At 43.5% G+C, this 20,244-nt stretch overlaps 3 protein-coding genes across 3 annotated transcripts in view; 2 read left to right on the top strand and 1 right to left on the bottom strand.

The window, feature by feature from the left end:
- Nucleotides 1-5,912, bottom strand: part of ccdc3a (coiled-coil domain containing 3a) — a 12,934-nt gene extending 7,022 nt beyond the window's left edge. Inside the window, exons 1-4 of the mRNA XM_010789313.1 lie at nt 5,846-5,912; nt 5,246-5,349; nt 4,042-4,909; nt 3,455-3,632 (exon numbers count right to left, since the gene is read on the bottom strand). Coding sequence (XP_010787615.1) covers nt 3,455-3,632; nt 4,042-4,448 — 585 coding nt within the window. The 5' untranslated portion in view covers nt 4,449-4,909; nt 5,246-5,349; nt 5,846-5,912. The remainder of the gene's footprint in view (nt 1-3,454; nt 3,633-4,041; nt 4,910-5,245; nt 5,350-5,845) is intronic.
- optn (optineurin) lies at nt 5,878-11,334 on the top strand. Its single transcript, XM_010789314.1, has 13 exons — nt 5,878-5,987; nt 6,790-6,914; nt 7,099-7,298; nt 7,403-7,561; nt 7,674-7,858; nt 8,074-8,176; nt 8,266-8,381; nt 8,513-8,662; nt 9,073-9,157; nt 9,251-9,409; nt 9,486-9,628; nt 9,850-9,932; nt 10,588-11,334. Exons 2-13 carry the CDS (start codon nt 6,794-6,796, stop codon nt 10,698-10,700), a joined length of 1,617 nt encoding a protein of 538 aa, XP_010787616.1. The 5' UTR covers nt 5,878-5,987; nt 6,790-6,793; the 3' UTR covers nt 10,701-11,334.
- Nucleotides 11,335-11,907: 573 nt separating this feature from the next.
- mcm10 (minichromosome maintenance 10 replication initiation factor) lies at nt 11,908-19,910 on the top strand. Its single transcript, XM_010789312.1, is given in 19 exon segments — nt 11,908-12,090; nt 12,741-12,784; nt 13,152-13,415; nt 13,698-13,943; nt 14,064-14,204; nt 15,028-15,202; nt 15,282-15,447; nt 15,712-15,879; nt 16,005-16,121; nt 16,888-17,090; nt 17,227-17,321; nt 17,511-17,624; nt 17,959-18,329; nt 18,332-18,509; nt 18,853-18,971; nt 19,096-19,209; nt 19,349-19,494; nt 19,568-19,610; nt 19,692-19,910. Coding segments are annotated over 18 exon segments (2,748 nt in total). The 5' UTR covers nt 11,908-12,090; nt 12,741-12,777; the 3' UTR covers nt 19,773-19,910.
- The last annotated feature ends 334 nt before the right edge of the window (nt 19,911-20,244 follow it).

Genomic DNA, 20,244 nt, shown 5'->3' with positions numbered 1-20,244 from the left:
CGGCCTGCCAGTTAAACCCAAAGCAGAGGAAGAAAAAGTGACGTCAGCGGCTTCATTTGGCCTTTAATCCACCCCCAGGCGACTTATTCCGTGGAACCGATCGTACTTAGTCCTTCAGAACTAAAGAGTCTGAGGAACTAAGTGTGAAAGCGCCTATTTGAGTGATTCAGCGAGGTGTGTGTGTGTGTGTGTGTGTGTGTGTGGTGTGTGTGTGTGTGTGTGTGTGTGTGTGTGTGTTGGTGTGTGTGTGTGTGTTGTGGTGTTGGTTGTGTGTGTGTGTGTACACATACCAGTGTGTATCAGTGGACCCCGCTGAGAGCTGGGCGTTGTGGAGGTGCAGCTCTGTGAGCCGGCTGGGTCAACCAGGGCTTTAGAGAGAGACTGAGCCGAGGTAGTCAACACAGCCACATACACACATCCAGCCCTGAGAGACGCACACTCTGAACACAACACACACACACACGACACAACACACACACACACACACCACACAACCACACACACACACACACAACCACACATTGTTAATGCGATAATACAGACACATGAAACAAAGAAACAGGTTCATGGAAATGGTCTAATAATCCCCAAAGGTAGAGAATATCCACAGAGTATGGTGGAAGAAAAGGCTTCACTATGTAACTATAAAAACTTAACGTAAAAATAAGTCCACTCCCTGGTATGCCTATAATACACGCATGACTGGCTCTCCCACCTACCCTTCAAACACCATCATTAAATATGCAGACGACACCACCGTCATCGGGCTCGTCTCAGGAGGTGATGAGACAGCCTATAGAGAGGAGGTCCGGAAACTGACTGAGTGGTGCGCGGTACTGCTAAACTCAATAAAAACTAAAGAAATTATTATCGATTGTAGGAGAACCAGCATAGACCACGCCCCCCTCTACATTAACGGGGACTGTGTAGAGAGGGTGCCTTCATTTAAATTCCTGGGAGTCCACATCTCCCAGGAGCTTACCTGGTCCACAAACACCACGGCAGTGATAAAGAAGGCCCAGCAGCGACTGTACTTCCTGAGACTGCTCAGAAAGAACCACCTGAATCAGAAGCTGCTGGTGACCTTCTATCGTTCTACAGTTGAGAGCGTCCTCACATACTGCATCTCTGCTTGGTATGCAGGGTGATCGGCTGCTGACATGAAGGCTCTGCAGAGGGTCATTAACACGGCCCAGAGGATTATTAGCAGCCCTCTGCCCTCCCTGGAAGACATCACCAGCTCTCGCTGCCTCAGGAGGACCAGTTCCATCCTGAAGGACTCATCCCACCCAGCCCGTCATCTGTTCGACCTGCTGCCCTCGGGCCGGCACTACCATTCACTGAAAGCCTGCACCTCCAGATTCACAAACAGTTTCTTCCCATGGGCCATTAGGACATTAAACACACAAAAATAACTCCCCATATCCCCACTGTGCAATAATCATGATCTGCCTCTATGTATACACCGTAATCCATGGGAGGCTCGCCTACATGAGACGTTGAAATCTCGCGGGACAAAGACGCGGGCTGCGGAAGCTAAATGCTTGTTGGGAAACGACCTATGGAAACGACTCGCTGGTATCTCGAGCTGAGCGCTCATTTGTGGTTTTTACCCCGTGCTGCTGATGAAACTCTTCAATTGGCTCGGCAAACGTTTGTTGTTGTTTTGTGTCAGTTTTACATCGCCAGTTCCATTCACATTTTTCATCATTGTTCCACAATGTTTATCATGAACTTAATATCTATATTGTGTATACTATACTTGCACTGCTTACCGTTTTCATACTTTATATATCTTAGCATATTCATACACACTGTTCATACTGCTCACAGGCTGCTGTGTATATCTAGTGTATTCATACCCCTCACTGTTTATTCATCATTCAATTCATTCTATATTTTAATCTGTAGATTGTGTACATTACTTTTCACTTTACTGCTTTTTGCACTCCTCGTTAGAAGCTAAACTGCATTTCGTCGTCTCAGTACCTGTACGGGAAATTTCGAGGCTGCACATGGGTAGACTTCGCGTCCTTAAAATCCCCACAATGCTTTGCGCACGGACTAATTTCAAAAACCCTTGCGGAGAATAGCTGAACCGACGCAGCACACATTTAAATGTATGTAGTGGCGTAGAACATGTGTTGGTAAATATGTTACTTTGTTACATTTGTTTGTTATCACCAAAAATGTGTTCCATGAAAGTAAAGCAAGTTCATAATTAGATAGACATCGTGAGGTATTTATTTTCGGTACAGTTAATGTTGAAACCGTTAGAGAGAGTGGCACACTTGTTGGCCTGTTCCATTCTTCTTTGTTTTCTGAAGCCGTGGCTTGGAAGCATACTTGCTTCGTTTCTGAAGGAAGTGACTTGGAAGTAGGCGACTACCAAGCCAGCATCCTCGAGATTGAGAAACGGCCCGAGCTGTCCGACTTCAGGCGAGCTTTTTGAGACTCCTCCGGCTGCGATCGGCTATTCTCGTCTACTTTCGAGGCGAGCCGCCGCTCGTCTCAAGCAAGCCTTGTGGGTGTTTCTCAATTGTGAGTACGCTTGCTTGGTAGTACATGTCTGCCGAGCATCTTGCTTCAGAAGCGAGGCAAGAATACTTCCTGGCATTCGGAAAACCAAGAGTGGAACAGGCTAGCAAGTGTGCAGGTGTGTGTCATATGAGAGGCCCCGCCTTACATTTTCCGCCACAGATTTGGGGAAATAGGTCTGTGTGCAAAGCATTGTGGGGATTTTTAGACCGCGGAGTCTACCCATGTGCAGCCTCGAAATTTCCCCCAAACCAAGGATGCGGCCTCGGTGGAATTTCAAGTATGCTGGACATTGGAACAGTACTTCGGCGGCACTCGATGACATAGCATCCCTGAAATATTGGCTTGGAAGCCAGTATCCTCGAGATTGAGAAACGGCCACTGTCTCCGTTCTTCCAGCGTGACGCTGCTCCCTCACACATGTCTTCAACGTGCCCTCACTAACCTCAGTGAGGAGGCGGGACTTGGCGGATTTTAGTCCAACTGCAATCATGATTGTGTTATGAACCAATGAGCTTTGTTCTTAAAAGTTGACCATTAAACTCTAATATACTATAAAATAACAAAATAAATACTAAATAATTATTAACAAACAAAATACAAGAACCTTGTAACCTTGGTTTATCCAGTGGGTTACATTTTGTATCAACTTTTCACTACCAAAGTAATCCTCTATCTCTATTGTTTTGAAAAAGGTGTGTATGTGTGTCTTTTTGACTGTCAATCTGTTATATCAGTGGTAAAGTGAAGGTGTTAGGTTTGTTTACTTCCTCTGTAAACAACAGAAAAGCTGACCTGACTGAAGAAGATATATATTTTTTTAAACTCATCATGCTGCATGGAAGTTCTGAGGGTTACAACTCTTGGTACTCTTGGTAGCATGGTAACCGTGCAGACCAACAATGTGTTGTCCTACCCTGCTGTCCTCCTGGTTTTCCCACTCAGGGCTGAAGGTGTGGAAAGGCTGGCTCCCTTGGGTGCAGTTGGAGAACTGGAAGAGGCTGGAGAACATGCGTCTGTTGTCGGATGTGTCTGGGAAGATGGCGTCCTGGAAGTTGACACCATGGGGGAGGATGTTGTAGTTCTCATCCATCCTGCAGAGGAGATAAACAGGAACACTGAGAAGATAGTACTGGGATGTACAGAAGGAGCTGTTTTAATGGCTGAAAGAAAGAAATGCTATCTAAAGATATTTAATGAGCATAACATTAGCATTGCCTGTAAAATGTTCTTCTGCGACATAAGTAGCAAGAGCAGTCAGATAGATGGTAGTGATAATAAATATATTTAAAGTCTTACTTAATGGAAATACACTGTAACAAAGAGCATAGATGTTGTGCTTGTTCAAGCTTGTTTTGCAAAGTGCAAATAGGATGCTGTTTAACTTTAATTGCAACAATAAAACGTACTCTAAACTGTTAGGTACAATTTGAATTGGTGTTTAAGCCCCATGTCAGTTTGAACTACTTAGATAAATGTGTCCAGGCAGGCCTTGCAGCTCACCTGAGAAAGAAAAAGTAGGAGTTGTTCTCCATCACGGTGTGGGACTGGCACGACAAATATCCCAGTCCGGTAAGGTTGAGCCTGGATCCAGAGGGCACCTCCAGCATGCTGCCCCAGGCCTGATCGCACAGCATCTCCACCTCCGCGGAGTACAGCAGCCCTTCCTCCGCGCTCTCGTACCCATCCCCAAAGCCGAAGGGCAGCGAGTTGTACAGGCTGCCCGCCCCGCCGCCCAGGGGCTCCCGGTGGATCGCCAGGACCCGGGCGTACACGATGATCTCCGCCAGCTCAGCCCGGCAGCCCTCGCTCAGCGGCCGCCACTCGGAGGGGAGCTGGCAGCCGTGCGTAAAAGTTTCCAGATGCACAAAAAGGCCAAGCGCTGCGAGCAGGAGAGACATGGGAAACATTCTGAAGAGCTCCAGAATGGTTACAGGCCTGGTCTAAACCCGGTGGTGATGCTTCAATTGAGAAATAAAATGTAATGTGTCTACTTCATGCTGGAGGGCAGTCCATCCAAGCAGCCAAGTTACAGAAGTTGAGTTAAAAAATGGAACCAGACATGTAATGGTTTCATGGATCCAAAAGCACTAATCACAAAGTAATTAAAACAACAAAAAATTCGATCACAGTGATTTGGTCCATTAACACCACCTGCAGACTCAGATCTCCTCTATCCCAGAGTCCTTAAAGGGGTCAGATCAGTTTGCAGAAACGTATTGCACTCCAACTTTCTCCTGTGTTACCGATGCATGCTCCTCCTCTGTATGCACCTCCTCTGACAGTCTGCTCTTCCTCTTCTGTCAGTCTGCACCTCCTCTATTATTCTGCACCTCCTCTGTCAGCACCTCCTCTCAGTCAGTCTGTAACCCTTTATCAATAATGTTAAAGAGTTATGAAATACAAGCTACTTTTAAAATATAATTTCAAAGATACTAATGGTTGACACTCATGTGCATCTGTGACACCCAGTTGGCACTTTGCTTTAAACTAGTAACTACAGCCAACTACAGAGTGAATCTTTGCAGCTTTGAATGTAAGTTTATAAAACACTGACATCTACTGGACACTGACATGAACAACATGCATTTATTACATACATATAAAGCGAATACATTCTTTGTTTTAGCTTATGTTTATGAGATTTTTGCAATTCATTTATATTTTACAGTAAACTTTATTTGTTTTTTCAAATCATATATATTACAATTATTATGGAAGTCTCGTGTTTTCAGTTTGTTTCCTGGTTTGTTTACAGGGTGACTCCGGGGGGAATTTCCCGCCCTCACGTGCAACTGATGAGCGACGTCACTGCAAGGAAGTAGAGACCTTCGTTAGTTTAATAGGGACAGGAAGTAAAACACATTAGCTTTCACAATAAGAGCATACATTTGAGCTGCTTGAATACATTTCCCTTACATTACAAAACGTAGATTAACACTAACATTCGATACAATAATTAGAATATCATTGAATAATTGGATTGACTACAGCAGAATAAAGTTATTTCCCAAATATAGAATTGTTAGGCTAAAAGAAAGTGTTCTTTCATATCATTGGATACAACGTGTTACTTAGCCTATATATAAAGTTTGAAAATGTATATGTTGATGCTAATAGTTTTGTAAATGTACTTAAGCAAACATTTGTATTTTTCTTGCACCAGAGTTTGTTTGTACTTGAACACTGTGGTATTACCATAGGGTATTACTAGCCAACGTGTTTCTCATCTAAAAGGGTTGAATAATTCGTCTACCTCTGAAAGTGGTTGACCATATAACCTGCTTTTATTTTTGAAAGTGCTCACCGGAAGTGCTCTGTTTCTCGACGTTGATCCACAAGCAGCAGCATCTGAAGGTTGACAGACTGTCCGGCTGTCCTGTTGTTGTTGTTGTTGTTGCTGTGAAACTCTGACCATCAGACTGACAGCAGCTACAGGTCCTCAGCAGGTGAGACTAACTCTTCTTCCTGTCTTTCGTTGCTGTGACGCACTTTAAAGTACATCCGTGTTGTGTAATTTACTGTAACTTTTCAGTGTTTCCATCGGACAGGCCCGCCTGAAGAAAGCGAAAGTAACACTGTCCGTCTATTTATAAACAAATACATACCCATTTCTACATCTGAAACGTGTGTAGTATTCAGTGGCAGTTTTAAAGTAGCATATTTCCCACTGTGTTCACAGTAGTGTACCTTAAGTTGAGCCATGATATTTCCTGTATTGTTATTATTATGATTGCAATGATTGTTACTAGTATTATTATTGGCATTATTAAGTATTGGTAATCGCATGAGTTGAAAAAGGCAGTACACCACAGGGTGTTTAACATACAGCTTTATTGTTGTTAGTCATCAAGTGGATGTCACGTGGTTTCCTGATTGGATCATGTATGCTGCTTTTCTGCTGATGTCATATCGTCAATGGTTTCATTTCTTCACCTTGTAACTCATGGTGTGGGACATAAATCATTTTCTCCATACAGATATTTCCAATATTCCAAACAGAAAATATGCTTCAGCTTTAATTACAGTATTTAGAATTTACTTTACAACACAAAGCATAATGAGTGCAGATAAGCAAAGTGATTAACAAGCGAGGAAGTGAGAGGGTCTTACATTGAATTGTTGTTTATTAGATATAAGACGGTTTAGATAAAGTTCACCTGTACTATTTCCTCTGATTGTTACTGTGTCTTTAGCAATATTATATCAATTTTCAAGCTCTCGTTTCTTCTTGAATCCCTTTGCTCTCAGCATCATGGCGTCTGAAGGCCCTGTGATGAATGGTGACATCTCTCGCTCTCACACGGAGTGTGGCACACAGGAGGAAACCCTGACGCAAATGAACAAGCTCATCCAGGAGAACCGGGAACTGAAAGGTGAGACCAGCTGTGTGTTAGGGCCTGCTGCTATAATGCTGTAATGAGGTGTGGCTAGGGTCAAAGGGCAGGAGACGTTGTGTTCCTGTCAGGGAAGTTTAATGTGATAAGCAGCTTTCAGGAGAGTTATAATAGCTATTGTAAAGCTTATAATTCAAATTCTCCTTGTGTGTCTTTTACTCAGAGGCCCTGCGGCAGACCAACATGACGATGAAGGAGCGTTTTGAGGGTCTGTCTTCGTGGCGGGAGAAGCAGAAGGAGGAACGGAGCTTCCTGGAGTGCAAGCTGGAGGAAGCTCGAGGGCGCATGGAGGCGCTGATAATCCAAAACCAGGAGCTGAACAAGATGAAGCAGGAGGAGGGGGGGGCAGGAGGTGGTCTGCTGGTGAGGGTGTAACTGGTCATTTGTTAATTATTAACTGTTTCAATTTATTCAAATTCATTTTGTTCCTAGCTAAATTGGTTCTTTCTCTTTGATGTCGTCTCCAGGCTGCGTCGTCCAATCACAGTGCGGAGCTGGACGCCCTGCGTGCCCAGGTTGCTCGCCTGCAGGCAGAGAAGAACGACCTGGTGGCCATGAACTCTGAGCTGCAGCTGAAGGCCGAGCAGGACTCGCAGGACTCCTTTATCGAGGTCTTCAAAGTGTCCGTGAGTAGTTAGCAAATATAACATGCGATAGCGAAGAATCAGATTTCTATCTACTATTTCGATGGAATGACACACGGCTGGAAACCAAATGTCTGGCTGTTTCTCTTCTCAGGATGGAGGTGTGGACGGCGTGAACAGTGTGTGTGGTTTGGAGCGCAGCAGAAACTCGGAGCTGAGCATGACGGGGTCCCGGCTGGAGGGCGAGGAGACCACCGTCAGCCAGCTGCTGCAGTCTCTGAGGGACGAGACGCAGCGGGCCGAGGGGCTGAGGACCCAGCTGCAGTCTGCCGCCGCCAGGTACAGCACCACAACACGTTATAACGCCATGTTATAATCTGATTATAGTACATCATGAAAGCTGAAGCACTTAACAAGAAACAGGAAGTCAGGCCTTTAGGGGTTCCTTGCTCTTTTTCCCGTAAACCTGACTAAATCTGCAGTAAATGACATATTTCTTTTTTTGTATCTGACTCTCACATCTCGACATGTTCCTCTGACATATGATCTGACAGGATAAAGGAGCTGGAGGACAGGAAGTCTATTGTGGATGAATCAACACAGACCACCCAAGCAGAGCCCGCAGAGCCCGAGCAGGATTCTGGGAAAGAAGAAAAGGTATTTAGAGGTAGAGGTCCACTGATGTGTGTGTGCAAGGTTAGGTTTCCTTATTGTAATGTTTGTGTGTCATTGTGCAAATGTGTTAGTCAGCATCTGAGGTGGAGAACATGAAGTCTCAGATGATGACGCTGTTCAAAGAACTGCAGCATGCCCAGTCCAAGCTCGATGAAGCAGAAGGCATGAAGAAGAACCTGCAGGACCGGTCAGACCAACACACACACACACACTCACACACACACATACTGTCTTAATGTGTAATACATTTAGTAAAGGAACAACAATGACACTTCCAACCCCGTTCGTCGTGTGCCTTATCTCGGCTCTTGCGTACAGATGTCGGGAGGTGGAAAAGGATGTTGTCACTCTGAGGGCTCAGCTGGCCGACAAACAGGAAGTGCTTTCTGTCAACGAGCGGCTGAAGCTGCAGGTGGACAGCATGCAGGCTCAGAACCTGATGGAGCAGAGGAAGACTGGAGAGGAGAGGTCCGAGGACACACACACACACACACACACACACACACACACACACACGCACACACACACTTACTCACACGTGCATACACATGAACACTTATCCTAACTTTTTTTTACTATGCAGTAATAACATTATATATTTATACTTCCTCTTCCCTTCCGCTCTTCCTTCCATTCTTCCTTTCTTCCTTTATTTCCTTCTTTCCTTCTTCCTTTCATTCATTCCTTCCTTCCTTCTTTCCTTCCTTCCTTCTTTCCTTCCATTCTTGTTCCATACTTCCCTCTCTCCCTTCCTTCCTTCCCTCCTTCTTCCTTTCTTCCTTCCTTCTTTCCTTCCATAATTTTCCCTTCTTCCCTCTCTCCCTTCCTTCCTTCTTCTTCTTTCCTTCCTCCCTTTTTCCTTCCTCCTTTCCTTACAGGAACAACATGGCCCTTCTGAAGGATGCCTACACCAAGCTGTTTGAAGACTACGATGAACTCAAAGAGGAGAAGAAGAAGAAAGAGGTCAGTTTATGAAGCATAACAAGGAGCCTTTTAGCAACAGATAACCAAAGCAGACCAATTGCAGTTTCAAGTGTGTGAAATGTGGTGTTGCAGTCTGTGCTGGTGGCGAAGGAGGTGGCGGAGCAGCTGCAGGAACGTCTGGCTGCTGCCGAAGAGGCCCTGGCTGCTAAACAGAACCACATTGATGAGATGAAGCAGGAAATGTTCAAGAAGGAGGAGGAGCTGGGGACCATTTCCGTGTTCAAGGCTCAGGTGAGTTGCTGTTAGGCCAAGCGTCTGTCATCTATCCGTTTAGTGATATTTCATCAAGCGCTCTGTTGTTGTGCAGGCTGAGGTCTACTCCTCGGACTTCTACGCAGAGCGGGAAGCAAGGGAGAAACTCCACGAGGAGAGGGAGTGTCTGGCTGCCAAGCTGGAGTATGTGAAGAAGCAGAACCACCAGCTGCAGGACGAGTTGGAGTCGCTGGGCCGGTGAGGAATCAAACACAATTTTAACACTAGCTGTAAACAGTGAATGGGAACAACTGCCTCATGAGGGCAACAAGGACACGTGGGAAATCTTGCATGATAATAAACAAGTATATCGTTTATTTGTTTGCGTATTAGATATTCAAAGCATAAATCCCATGGCTAATCACTTTATCATTCACATCATACATAATTCGAATGATTTGCCTTGTGTTTGTCCACAGGCGCTCGCTGACCGAGATGCAGCAGAGACATGTGTCAATGGGAGGAAGTCCACACGGAGCCGGAGCCTCTCTGGTTGGGAGAGGTACAGCTGTGTTTATACTTCCTAAGCATTGTCTTCCTGGCATACTTCCACTTTGTAAAATAAATGTCAGCATTTTGGGTAAATGTGTGTTCTCTTGCCAAGTTAGTTGTAGGGGTTTGTACTAGGGCTGCTCAATTAATCCTATTTTAATCGCGATTATGGCTCGCAACGATTACGAAAACAACGTAATCGAAATAAAAAGATTATTTTTTTATTATTACTTATTTTTTTTTTCAGTTGAATTATACTTCAAGTTCAGGGTAATCAACTGTAAAAAAACATACTGTTAAAAAAGAAATTCTCCAATAGATGGATGTTTTCAAAGTCAATGAATAATCGCATTTAATAATTGCAATTACAATTATTGACCCAAATAATCGAGATTATGATGTTTGCCATAATCGAGCAGCCCTAGTTTATACTGTTTACTTGGTTTAGCATAACGACTGGAAGCAGGAAACAGCTAGCAGGAACTATTTCTTGGATATTCTACAGTCTTATGTAACTTGGAGGTTGTTGACAGTTGACACTTGGCAAATTAGAAACAATACAAGCATGTAACTCTACAAAATTAACATCACAGTTTTCCTCTGTTTTCTAATTGACATTGTGCGTTCAGCATGTTCAGGTTATAATCTGTGTCTCTGACTCTCAGGAACTGACTGGCATCATCAGGGGAATATTCCAGAACACGCCTGTCCGAAGTGCAATGAGGTCCTGCCAGACCTGGACTCCCTGCAGATCCACATCATGGACTGCATCATCTAGAAAACCACCATTACAAGCTTCAACAACAATAATCTGAGACTTCCTCTTCTTTATCTGTACCTCCTCTCAGATCCCTGAGACTCGCATTGGCCTCATTCACCAATATCTTACCAAGTTTGTTGCAAAGTTGTGTGTGTTCTTAACCCACAGAGTTGTTCTGGGTTTTCTTTTGCTTTTGTCTTTTGACTGGAACCAAGCTGTAGATGAACAGTTCAAACCCTTTGATATGATTTGAGCAATGAGCTGTCCGTCATGCACACTTAAAATAAATTCAGTCAACCAAGTATTTGGTTGCAGAAGGCTATTTTTTTGTATTGTATTTGAAATTCCTAATCTTTGTTTCCTTTGAGAGGACATTTTGGCTAATGGTTGTTGTTGGTGGTGGTGGTGGGAAAGACAGCACGAAACATGTAGGCACTTTATTATAAAGAAAATATACCAGGTATTTTATTTTTGACTCAGTGGGTGATACCTGTAAATTAAAATGCAATGTATTTAATTTGTTAATCAGCCTATCACTGTGTATGGTAGCTTTTGTATGTCTCTAAGCAGGAGGCATCAATACCCTGCTGATTATAGGAGACATTCTGATTCTGTTGTAATTCTCTGAAATAAAATCAAAAATATCTGCCAATTTCTGTCTGTTTTCGTTATATTGCGAAATAACCAAATCTGAAGGATTATGACTCCGACGAGGTATTTAAAAAAACACTTGTTATTGTATATTGATAATTTGAAGCTTAAACCATTACTGAGATAGATAGGTGTAGGTGTGTGTGTGTGTGTGTGTGTGCGCGCGTGTGTGTGTGTGTGTGTGTGTGTGTGTGTGTGTGTGTGTGTGTGTGTGTTACAGGAGCAGCAGTGTGTCCAATACAAATATTTAAAAGGTGGATAAAAGACATAATAAAATCTAAAATCAAATAAAAAAATAAACAGCAAATATAAAATATTAATGTTCTACAGTAGAAGAGCGATATACTCTGAATCTGTAAGTGTAATTATACATTTAAAACACGGTTTTCTAATTTTTCCAACAAACAAAAACAAAGTACATCATTGTAAAACATGATCGGCTTACCGTTAAAAAAGTATATATATATATAAATATACACTTTTCTATTCAGGCACATCACTGGGCAGCTGACGGAGCTTTGACAACACGGAGGGGTCCTTAGTTTAGCGCCAGTTTCGACTTCTCCCTCTCGCTGGCTGCAGGAGGCTGCAGCTTGTCAATAAAACTAGATTAGCTTGTGATCGTGTCTAAAATAACCTGTTGCTTTTGCAAAACTACGCGTAGTGCTCCTTGGTGACAAAGCAACGTATTGACAGGTTGGACGTAGCTGTAAACGTTGCAATAAAGCTAGAAAAGGACACAATAGCGGAACCAGAGGTACGTTTCATTATCTTTAAGCACACTCACATACATGGACTGATTCATTTGAAAGAGAAAAAAGGCGATTGTTTCATTTGGACTCTCCCAGGGATACAAGCTGTGAAACTCAAATATACATTAAAACATGCCCTGCAGTGTACACTTTTTAAACTGTTCATTTGTATACCGTGTGTATGCAGTCAATGTGTATATGCAGTCACTGAACACACAGTGGGTAACAGCCAACACTGACTGAACCTTTAATTAACTCAATATATCATTGTGTTATCATTTACAGTATAATGCAGTGTAATACTGATTGAATGACAAATCCATCTATGTAGAAAACCTTTGATTCAGCTTTTGGTATCCACCTTTCAGCTTGCATAAGAGTATTGGTTCATTTTACAATGTGTTGCAAGCAACTGGAAATGAAACATAAAAACTTAAAATATTAAGTTTAAACGCAAAATATTGCACTATAAAATGAATTAACGCCTTCATTTCTTTGTCAAATCTTAGGCTGTTTAACACTTAAGTGTAAAGTATTATATTTAAAATTCTTGTTATTCTGAAGAGAAAGCAGACCAGATCTAGTTTATTTTCTGAGGTTATTAAAGTTTTTCCATCACTCCTCGACAATAATATATCTGCTTTTTTGTCCCCAGATCATCTGAAATCAGCCCCATCACCAACTTTCCTAAAATGGACAGTAAGTATGACGGCCTTTAGATTAGCTTTTTATTAGCACCCCCCCCTTTTTTAATTGTCTTTATTATTTACCTACTTTTATATTGTTTCATATTTATTTTATAGGTCTTAAAGGGTTTTATCTTATATTATTTTTTTAACAGTTTCAATAGCAACTTCTGTCTGTTTTTTTACATTTTAGTCGTTTAACCTTTTTTTAGCATCTTAACATCTGATCTTATTTTTAACTTGTGCCATTTTGAAAATCACTTTGCGCTGCACGTGCTGTATGAAAAGTGCTCTATAAATAAAGCTTTATTATTTAAAGCACATTAAAGTCCAGCTCTATGAACAGATGAAAACACTCAGTTGATGTCTTCTCTGAACAGGTGAGGACGATCTGGACATTCTGACGGCGCTGCTGGCTGAGAGCGAGGGGGTCGAAGAAGAACAGGGCGGTCCGGAGCAGACAGACGACTTGGACGGCCTGTTTGACGGAGACGATGCTGAGGAGGAAGAGTACAACGATGGCGTGGAGGAGGAAAAGCAAGATGTGGCGACGGATCTCTTTGGAGATGTGGATGACATTGAAAATGAAGGAGAAGACACTAAAACAAAAGACATCCTCGACAAGTCCAAGGAGGACTTGCAAGGTTTGTGCCACTGCGTTTACCACTTGGAGAGGTCCCAGTTCACCTCCTTGAGAAAAATTGTATAAATGTAGTGTATTTCGAACTGTGTGTTCATAAAGGGTTATAGTAACCAAGAGATGCATGTCAAATAGCCATAAATATTTCTAAATAGTAGTGGTTGCAGTCTTTAAGGGGCGGAGGTGTGTTTATGAATGTTCACAGTTATTTTAATGTGATCTGAGGTTGGAAGAGGGTTTCATCCTTCAATTCTATTCTATTCTATTCTATGTGTTGCTTCTTCAGATGAGCTGAGGCAAATGCAGGAGAAGATGCAGCGGTTGCAGCAGCAGCTGGAAGCGAGTCAGAAGATTTCTACACCTTCTTCCACTCCGGTGAAGACTGCAGGAAGCTCAGCTGCTCCCAAACCAATAACCTCCAAACCAATAACCTCCAAACCAATAACCTCCAAACCAATAACCTCCAGACCAATAACCTCCAAACCAATAACCTCCAAACCGATCCAAGCCAAGAAGACCAAGACACCAGCAGGTGATTGTTGTTCCAGCTAGATCCTGTTTTCCAAACATTGCACAGAATTCATTGATAAAGATACTAACGACTGCATATGGCTTTAGTGTTAACAAATGTCTGTGTTCTGTCTCCTCACAGCAGCAACTCCTGTCTCCACGCCAGTCAGAGCAGCAGGTCAGAAGGTCCAGGAGTCCTCTGGCTTTTGTGATGAGCTAAAAAATGCTGACTCCTTCACACGCAAACCCAGGGTAGCTCATCCCAAAGCCAGCACATCTCCAGGTGAGAATGGCTGCGCCCAATCAAAGCATTGATTCCCCTGAAAACCAAATGAAGCTAATAAAAGGTTACTCGATCCTCTAGTAGCGGTCGGCAACCCGTGGCAATGGTGGCATGCGGGACCGTAACCAGTGGCACACTAGGAATAAGTGTGCAAAAATATTTCAATTGTATTTTCGGACACTGAAGGATAACTTCTAGGCCCCGCCCTCTTTAACTCCAGTCGACTTTCTGCTGCTTTCCTCCACGGTGAAACGATCACGGGTGTAGCGCACCTCACACATTGCAGTACCCATAAGGAGCTGTACAAATGGCTCAGTTTTTGCATGGCTGTGTCTTTAGTGGAAAGCCCAGTGGCGATCTGTTCATCTGTCATCGAAAATAATATGCTACACAGCTTCCCCGCAGCGAGGCTCCCTCGTTGACAGTTAACGAGCTTCATTTTTATTTATTTCATTTATTTTGAAGGGAGATTATTGAATAATATTTAATTTAAATAATAAGATATATTTGTATGATTTTTTTTTTTTTTAATAACCAGGAAATAAAAACTCACAAATATTTATAAAAAAGTAGTAGATGGATAAAATAGTGTCTAGATGAATTGATAGGAAAAAACATTGGTAAAGATTATTAAAAAAATAATGGTTATATTAAATTAATACAAATATATATACATTTAGTTGAATTGATTAAATAAAGTGGTTGGATTAATTGATACAAAAAATTGAAATATATTTATTTATAAAAAAACGAATGCTTAGATGAATTGAGCCCTGTCATAATTTAAGACTGCTACTTTTATGCAAGTGTGTTTTCTTCACAGAAGAGCGAGGCCCTCTGGTGGAGATAAAGCTCGGCGGCACCTTCCAGCCAGCAGAGAGCAGCAGCAGCAAGCGCCTCAGTCCGGCCAATCGGAGCAGACCTGCCCCGGCTGCTTCTTCCCTTCTTTCTCTTTCTAAAGATGTGGCTGTAGAGAAATACTCAGGACTGCGTCTCAGGTGAGGACACTGAAGTGATGAAGACACAGGAAAGGTCAGCAGTGGAAAATCTAAAGCTACATCTGCTCTCTGTTTTCAGGAGACCGCGCGTTTCCTCCAGCGAGATGGACCGCAAGATGGCCGACCGGCGTCTGATCCGCCTGTCGCAGGTGCCGGAGCTAATGGCTCGGGAGAAGCTGGAGGACAGCGACTGGGTGACTTTTGCTGTGCTGGTCAACAAGGCCACACCACAAAGCAACAGCAGCGTACGTCAAAGCAAACAGATACAATTGTGCAAGAGAATGTCTAAGATGTGCAAGTAAATACAAATAAAATAGAAATAGTGTGTTTCTATACACTTTGTAGAAGCTCCATCTGTGTGTGTGTGTGTGTGTGTGTGTGTGTGTGTGTGTGTGTGTGTGTGTGTGTGTGTGTGTGTGTGTGTGTGTGTGTGTGTGTGTGTGTGTGTGTGTGTGTGTGTGTGTGTGTGTGTGTGTGTCCCATTTTGACTGAGCGCTTTCTCTCTGCAGGGCAAAACCTTTAGCATCTGGAAACTGAACGACCTCCATAACCTGGAAGTGTTCGTGTCTCTCCTGCTTTTCGGCGAAGTCCACAAAGAGCACTGGAAGACGGAGACGGGCACTGTCATCGGACTCCTCAACCCGAACCCCCTGAAGCAGAAAGAAGGATATGACGGGGTGAGTGTCAGTGGACAGGATGTACAAACAGTAGATAACAAAGTGTGCCCTATTGGTCATAGCCTTAACGCTTCCTAACTGTCAGCTGAGTCCACAGAGTGAACCCTTGTGTTGAACATGTGCAGGTGAGCCTGACCGTGGACAACCCTCAGAAGCTGATGCTGTTGGGGGAAGCTCAGGACTACGGCACCTGCAAGGCCATGAAGAAGAACGGAGACCCCTGCTCTCAGATGGTCAACCTGGTATGTGTGTGTTAAGGGTGGGAATCACCAGGCTCCCCACGATACTATACTATTGCGATACTTAAGCCACAAAACGATAATATTGCGATTCTACGATATGATAATTATTGCGATACGATATATATTGCGATATATATTTATTTGCATCTTTGTTTTGACTAACTTCCTGCCAATCCCACTGACTTTACCCATGGCCAGAAAAAGCTCAGCACCATCTAGTGCAGGGGTGCCCACACTTTTTCAGCTTGGGAGCTACTTTTAAAGATCTACCTACAGGGCCGCCCCTGCCCAATCTGGGTGCGTGCTAGACTAAACGGCGGATAAACTGTAGCGCGCTTACACTAATTGCGCCGCATTTGCGCTTCAGATGAGGAGGTGAGGCCCCCTCATAACTACATGAACCCGTCTGGCACAATACAACTCAGACTGGCTTACCTGCACGTCAATCAAGTGGCAAATGCCATAGTAAGGATGGATGATAACTTTGAAAAAATAAAAATAAATACTTTTCTTAGTTTTTTTCAATGCGATCGACGTATTGGGCACCCCTGATCTAGTGGATTGAATAAGCAATTGTTACCAAAAACTTTAATTTGGATACAATATGAATAGTTTATATAATAAAATATCGATACTTGGCGTCCGTGTATAGATACAATATCGCCACGCAAAGTATCGCGATACTATGCTGTACTGATTATGTGTGTGTGTCGGTGTCTTTTTGTGTTGTTAGTATTGGCTGACGCTCGTCTCGGTTTGTTTTCAGTTTGAGTGCGAGTACTGCCAGTATCACGTGAAGGCCCAGTATAAGCAGATGAGCTCAAAGAGGGCCGAGCTGCAGTCGGCATTTTCCGGAAAAGCTCCCAACAAGATGAAGGTGAAGGGGAAGGGGGGGAGCCTGAAGGAGCGGCTCTGTCAGGACGGCTTCTACTACGGCGGGGTGTCCTCCTCCGCCTGCACCGCCTCTTTGTGAGTGATAATACTTTGTATATTTGGCCATTACCACCCGGTTTTCTACAACAACTTCATTTTGCACTTGGCAAGAATATTCCAAAGCCAGGAAAACAGTTCTTTTGACATTCTTTAACTGGTCTTTGTGTTGCAGATCGGGGAACAAAGGCACCAAGGGGACCCAGAAGACTCTGGACAATCTGTTTGTGAAAGGCTCGGCTAAGCAGCTCCATCAGGCCAAGAGGCTGGGTGAGACTCCCACACTGCACTAGCCTCTATTTAAATCCCTGCCATACACTTCTCTCTCTGACTTGAGGTTTACCGCCTCCAATGAGCCATCTTTGCACAAGCTTTAGTTATTATCTTGACAATGACCGAGAGCAGAGAACGCTGAACTTATGGCTGTTTATAATATCTTCCTGTCTTTGATTTATTTAGCCCTTCAGTCCGGGGAAGTTTCAGGATGTTCAACTGAATTTAAGAGCCTGCTGTCAACGCCGACACCCGGAGCTCTGCAGCTGAAGAAGCACTTGGTAAAAGGCAACCAATCAGGTACATGTGCCTTATGAAAACCTCAAAATGTCTGAATGTTTACCCAAAATAAATTGGCTATTGAAGGTCGCCCTCCATTTTTAACAACCATTTCAGACCTCAACTTATTTGAATTTACTATAAAGAACTATAATAAATCATATATGTTTCTCTGAGATGACAAACTACACCAAATCGTTTAGATATAGGCCTACCATCTTTAATCTGAGCACTAAATCATACAAACACAAGATGCGGATTTGAATCTCTTAACGATGTTTATTTAAAAAGTTGTCAATATTAATAATGTTAATAATAAATTGCTCAATTTTTTAACCGTGTGGTCTATCTTCAGTCCCCAAAAACGGATCTTCACCTCAGCTTCAGTCCATCACAGCCTCCTCCCTGCTGAAGGAGCAGAAAGCGAAGCAGCGGGAGTTTCTGCAGAGCCGCCTGCGGAGGGCCGATCAGATCCAGAAGAAGGTGCAGAGCTCATTGGCCCCCGGGCCCTCCTCCTCTTCCTCCTCACTGACGTCCCCCAAAGCAGCCTCTGTGGCCCCCCGGACCCCCGCCACTCCCCAGGCCCCGACCCTGGGCCGAGGCTCCTCACTGATGTCCCCCAAAGCAGCCTCTGTGGCCCCCCGGACCCCCGCCACTCCCCAGGCCCCGACCCTGGGCCGAGGCTTCTCCGAGGGGGAGGACATCCTCTTCTTTGACGGCAGCCCACGCCCCCGGCTCCCGCCCCCAGCGCTCTCAGCCTATCAGCCGCCAAGATGGCTGCTCTGAGGAAGCTGAAAGCCAAAGGGGCGGGGCTTAACAAGGAAGACCCTAACGCTGTGAAGAGGAAGAGGAGCAACAGCAGCGAGATCAACGCCAGACTGGAGAAGAACCAGACCTCAGCCGAAGGTACACAGCCACCGTACGTCTCTGTTACACATATTGTGCACATGATCCAGCTTTTAATACGGCTACATGCTGAGTAAAGCAATCATTTGACACAAAATATTTATTACAAATTATTTATCTGATTTGATAATGATTGATAGATTCCCCTCGGTATGAGAAAGTGTTCCATGAGCTGCAAGCTGACATTTTTTTTTATTGATTTGAGTGTACCTGTGTCTTTAACAGCGATCTGCTATATAGAAATAACACTTGGACCAATCAGCATCCTGTATTCAGCCAAATGGAATGACATTTTTTTTTTTTAACAATAAAGTCTATAATTGTGCTTGTTCTTACTGTGCAGCTGATGAGGAAGAGGAACCGGCTGAGAAAAAGAAGCGAGATCAGCTCCAGTACATCCAGTCAGACGAATTCCAAAAGATCCTCAACGCCAAATCTCGCCATGATGCTGCGCTGCAGGCGGTACGTGTTATATCATGTGATGAGTGTTTTGTCTGTTTTGATCCTTTTCTTTTTGAGGTATTTTCTGCAAATCCAGCTGCATTTCTGCATATAAAACATTAAAAAGTTAAATGTGTCCTCTCAGGCGGAGTACCAGATGCAGGAGAGCTACTTTGATCCTCTGGTGAAGAAGGAGCAGATGGAGGAGAAGATGAAGGGCATCAGAGAGATGAAGTGTCGCGCAGTTACCTGTAGAAAGGTACTGGCTTTCAACCTATTTGCTTCAAACATGTATAAACACGTATATATGTAATGTTGCTGCCTTGGTGTACTAACCATAAACGCAAGCATGGTGGAAATGAAGCTGTTATTTACTTCCCATGTTCCCTCGCTTCCAGTGTAAGTACACCTACTTCAAACCAGCGGATCGTTGTGTAGAGGAGAACCACGATCTGCGTTGGCACGATGCCACCAAGCGGTTCTTCAAATGTTCCTGTGGACAGAGAGCCATCGCTCTGGACAGACTGCCAAACCAACACTGCAGGTACAAATCTCAACGTCATGTCTTTCACTGAAACAAAATGAACACTAGAACTAACTCTGTTTCAACATTTCAGTAACTGCGGCCTGTTTAAATGGGAGCGTGATGGGATGCTGAAGGTAAACCTCTTTCTGACTCTCACATTGTCTCGTATTGTGTGAAAGAAAACACACTGATGTTCTGGTCATGTTTTCTTGCAGGAGAAAAAGGGACCGAAGATCGCCGGAGAGCTTCTCAAGCCTCGAGGAGAGGAGCACGGAATGTTCCTCAACAGCAATTGACAGCAGCAGGATATTGCTTTTTAATTTAAGTATCATATTTGTATTTGTGTGAATTATGTTTTAACATTTTATTTTGATCTTGACGAAGATTTGAATGTCAAATAAGTCGATTAAAGCTTTGCAACATGTCACGTGAAATGCTTGTTTTTCTTCTCATGAGATAGAATACTGTAGTAATTGGTTCGGGTGCAGATCTGGAAGTATGAAACCATATCATATTTAAAGAGGACGTCTGCTAATGTTCAGATTCATATTTGTATTGTGTGCCTCTGCTGGGACATGTTTAAATGCTTTAATGTTCAAAAAGGTCTTCATTTTTCTGCAGCACCACTTTTCACCCTCTGAAACCAGAGCCCAGTCTGCTCTGACTGATTAGCTGTCAAACTCTGTTGTGATTGGTCAACCGCCAAGTAATGTCCTGACCCTTAGCCTATTATGTACAATATGTTAAAGCGCTACCCAACAGAAGCGC

The sequence above is a fragment of the Notothenia coriiceps genome, unplaced genomic scaffold, assembly GCF_000735185.1.
Source record: "Notothenia coriiceps isolate Sejong01 unplaced genomic scaffold, NC01 NC01_scaffold00032781, whole genome shotgun sequence".
Classification (NCBI taxonomy): domain Eukaryota; kingdom Metazoa; phylum Chordata; class Actinopteri; order Perciformes; family Nototheniidae; genus Notothenia; species Notothenia coriiceps.
Note: the sequence above shows the minus strand (reverse complement) of the source record. Positions and strands in the feature narration are given on the sequence as shown.

Coding starts and splice junctions, on each gene's coding strand:
- optn (XM_010789314.1), top strand. CDS start 6,794: ATGGCGTCTGAAGGCCCTGTGATGAATGGTGACATCTCTCGCTCTCAC. Junction 6,915..7,098: donor GGAGAACCGGGAACTGAAAG/GTGAGACCAGCT, acceptor TCTTTTACTCAG/AGGCCCTGCGGCAGACCAAC. Junction 9,933..10,587: donor AGCCTCTCTGGTTGGGAGAG/GTACAGCTGTGT, acceptor TCTGACTCTCAG/GAACTGACTGGCATCATCAG.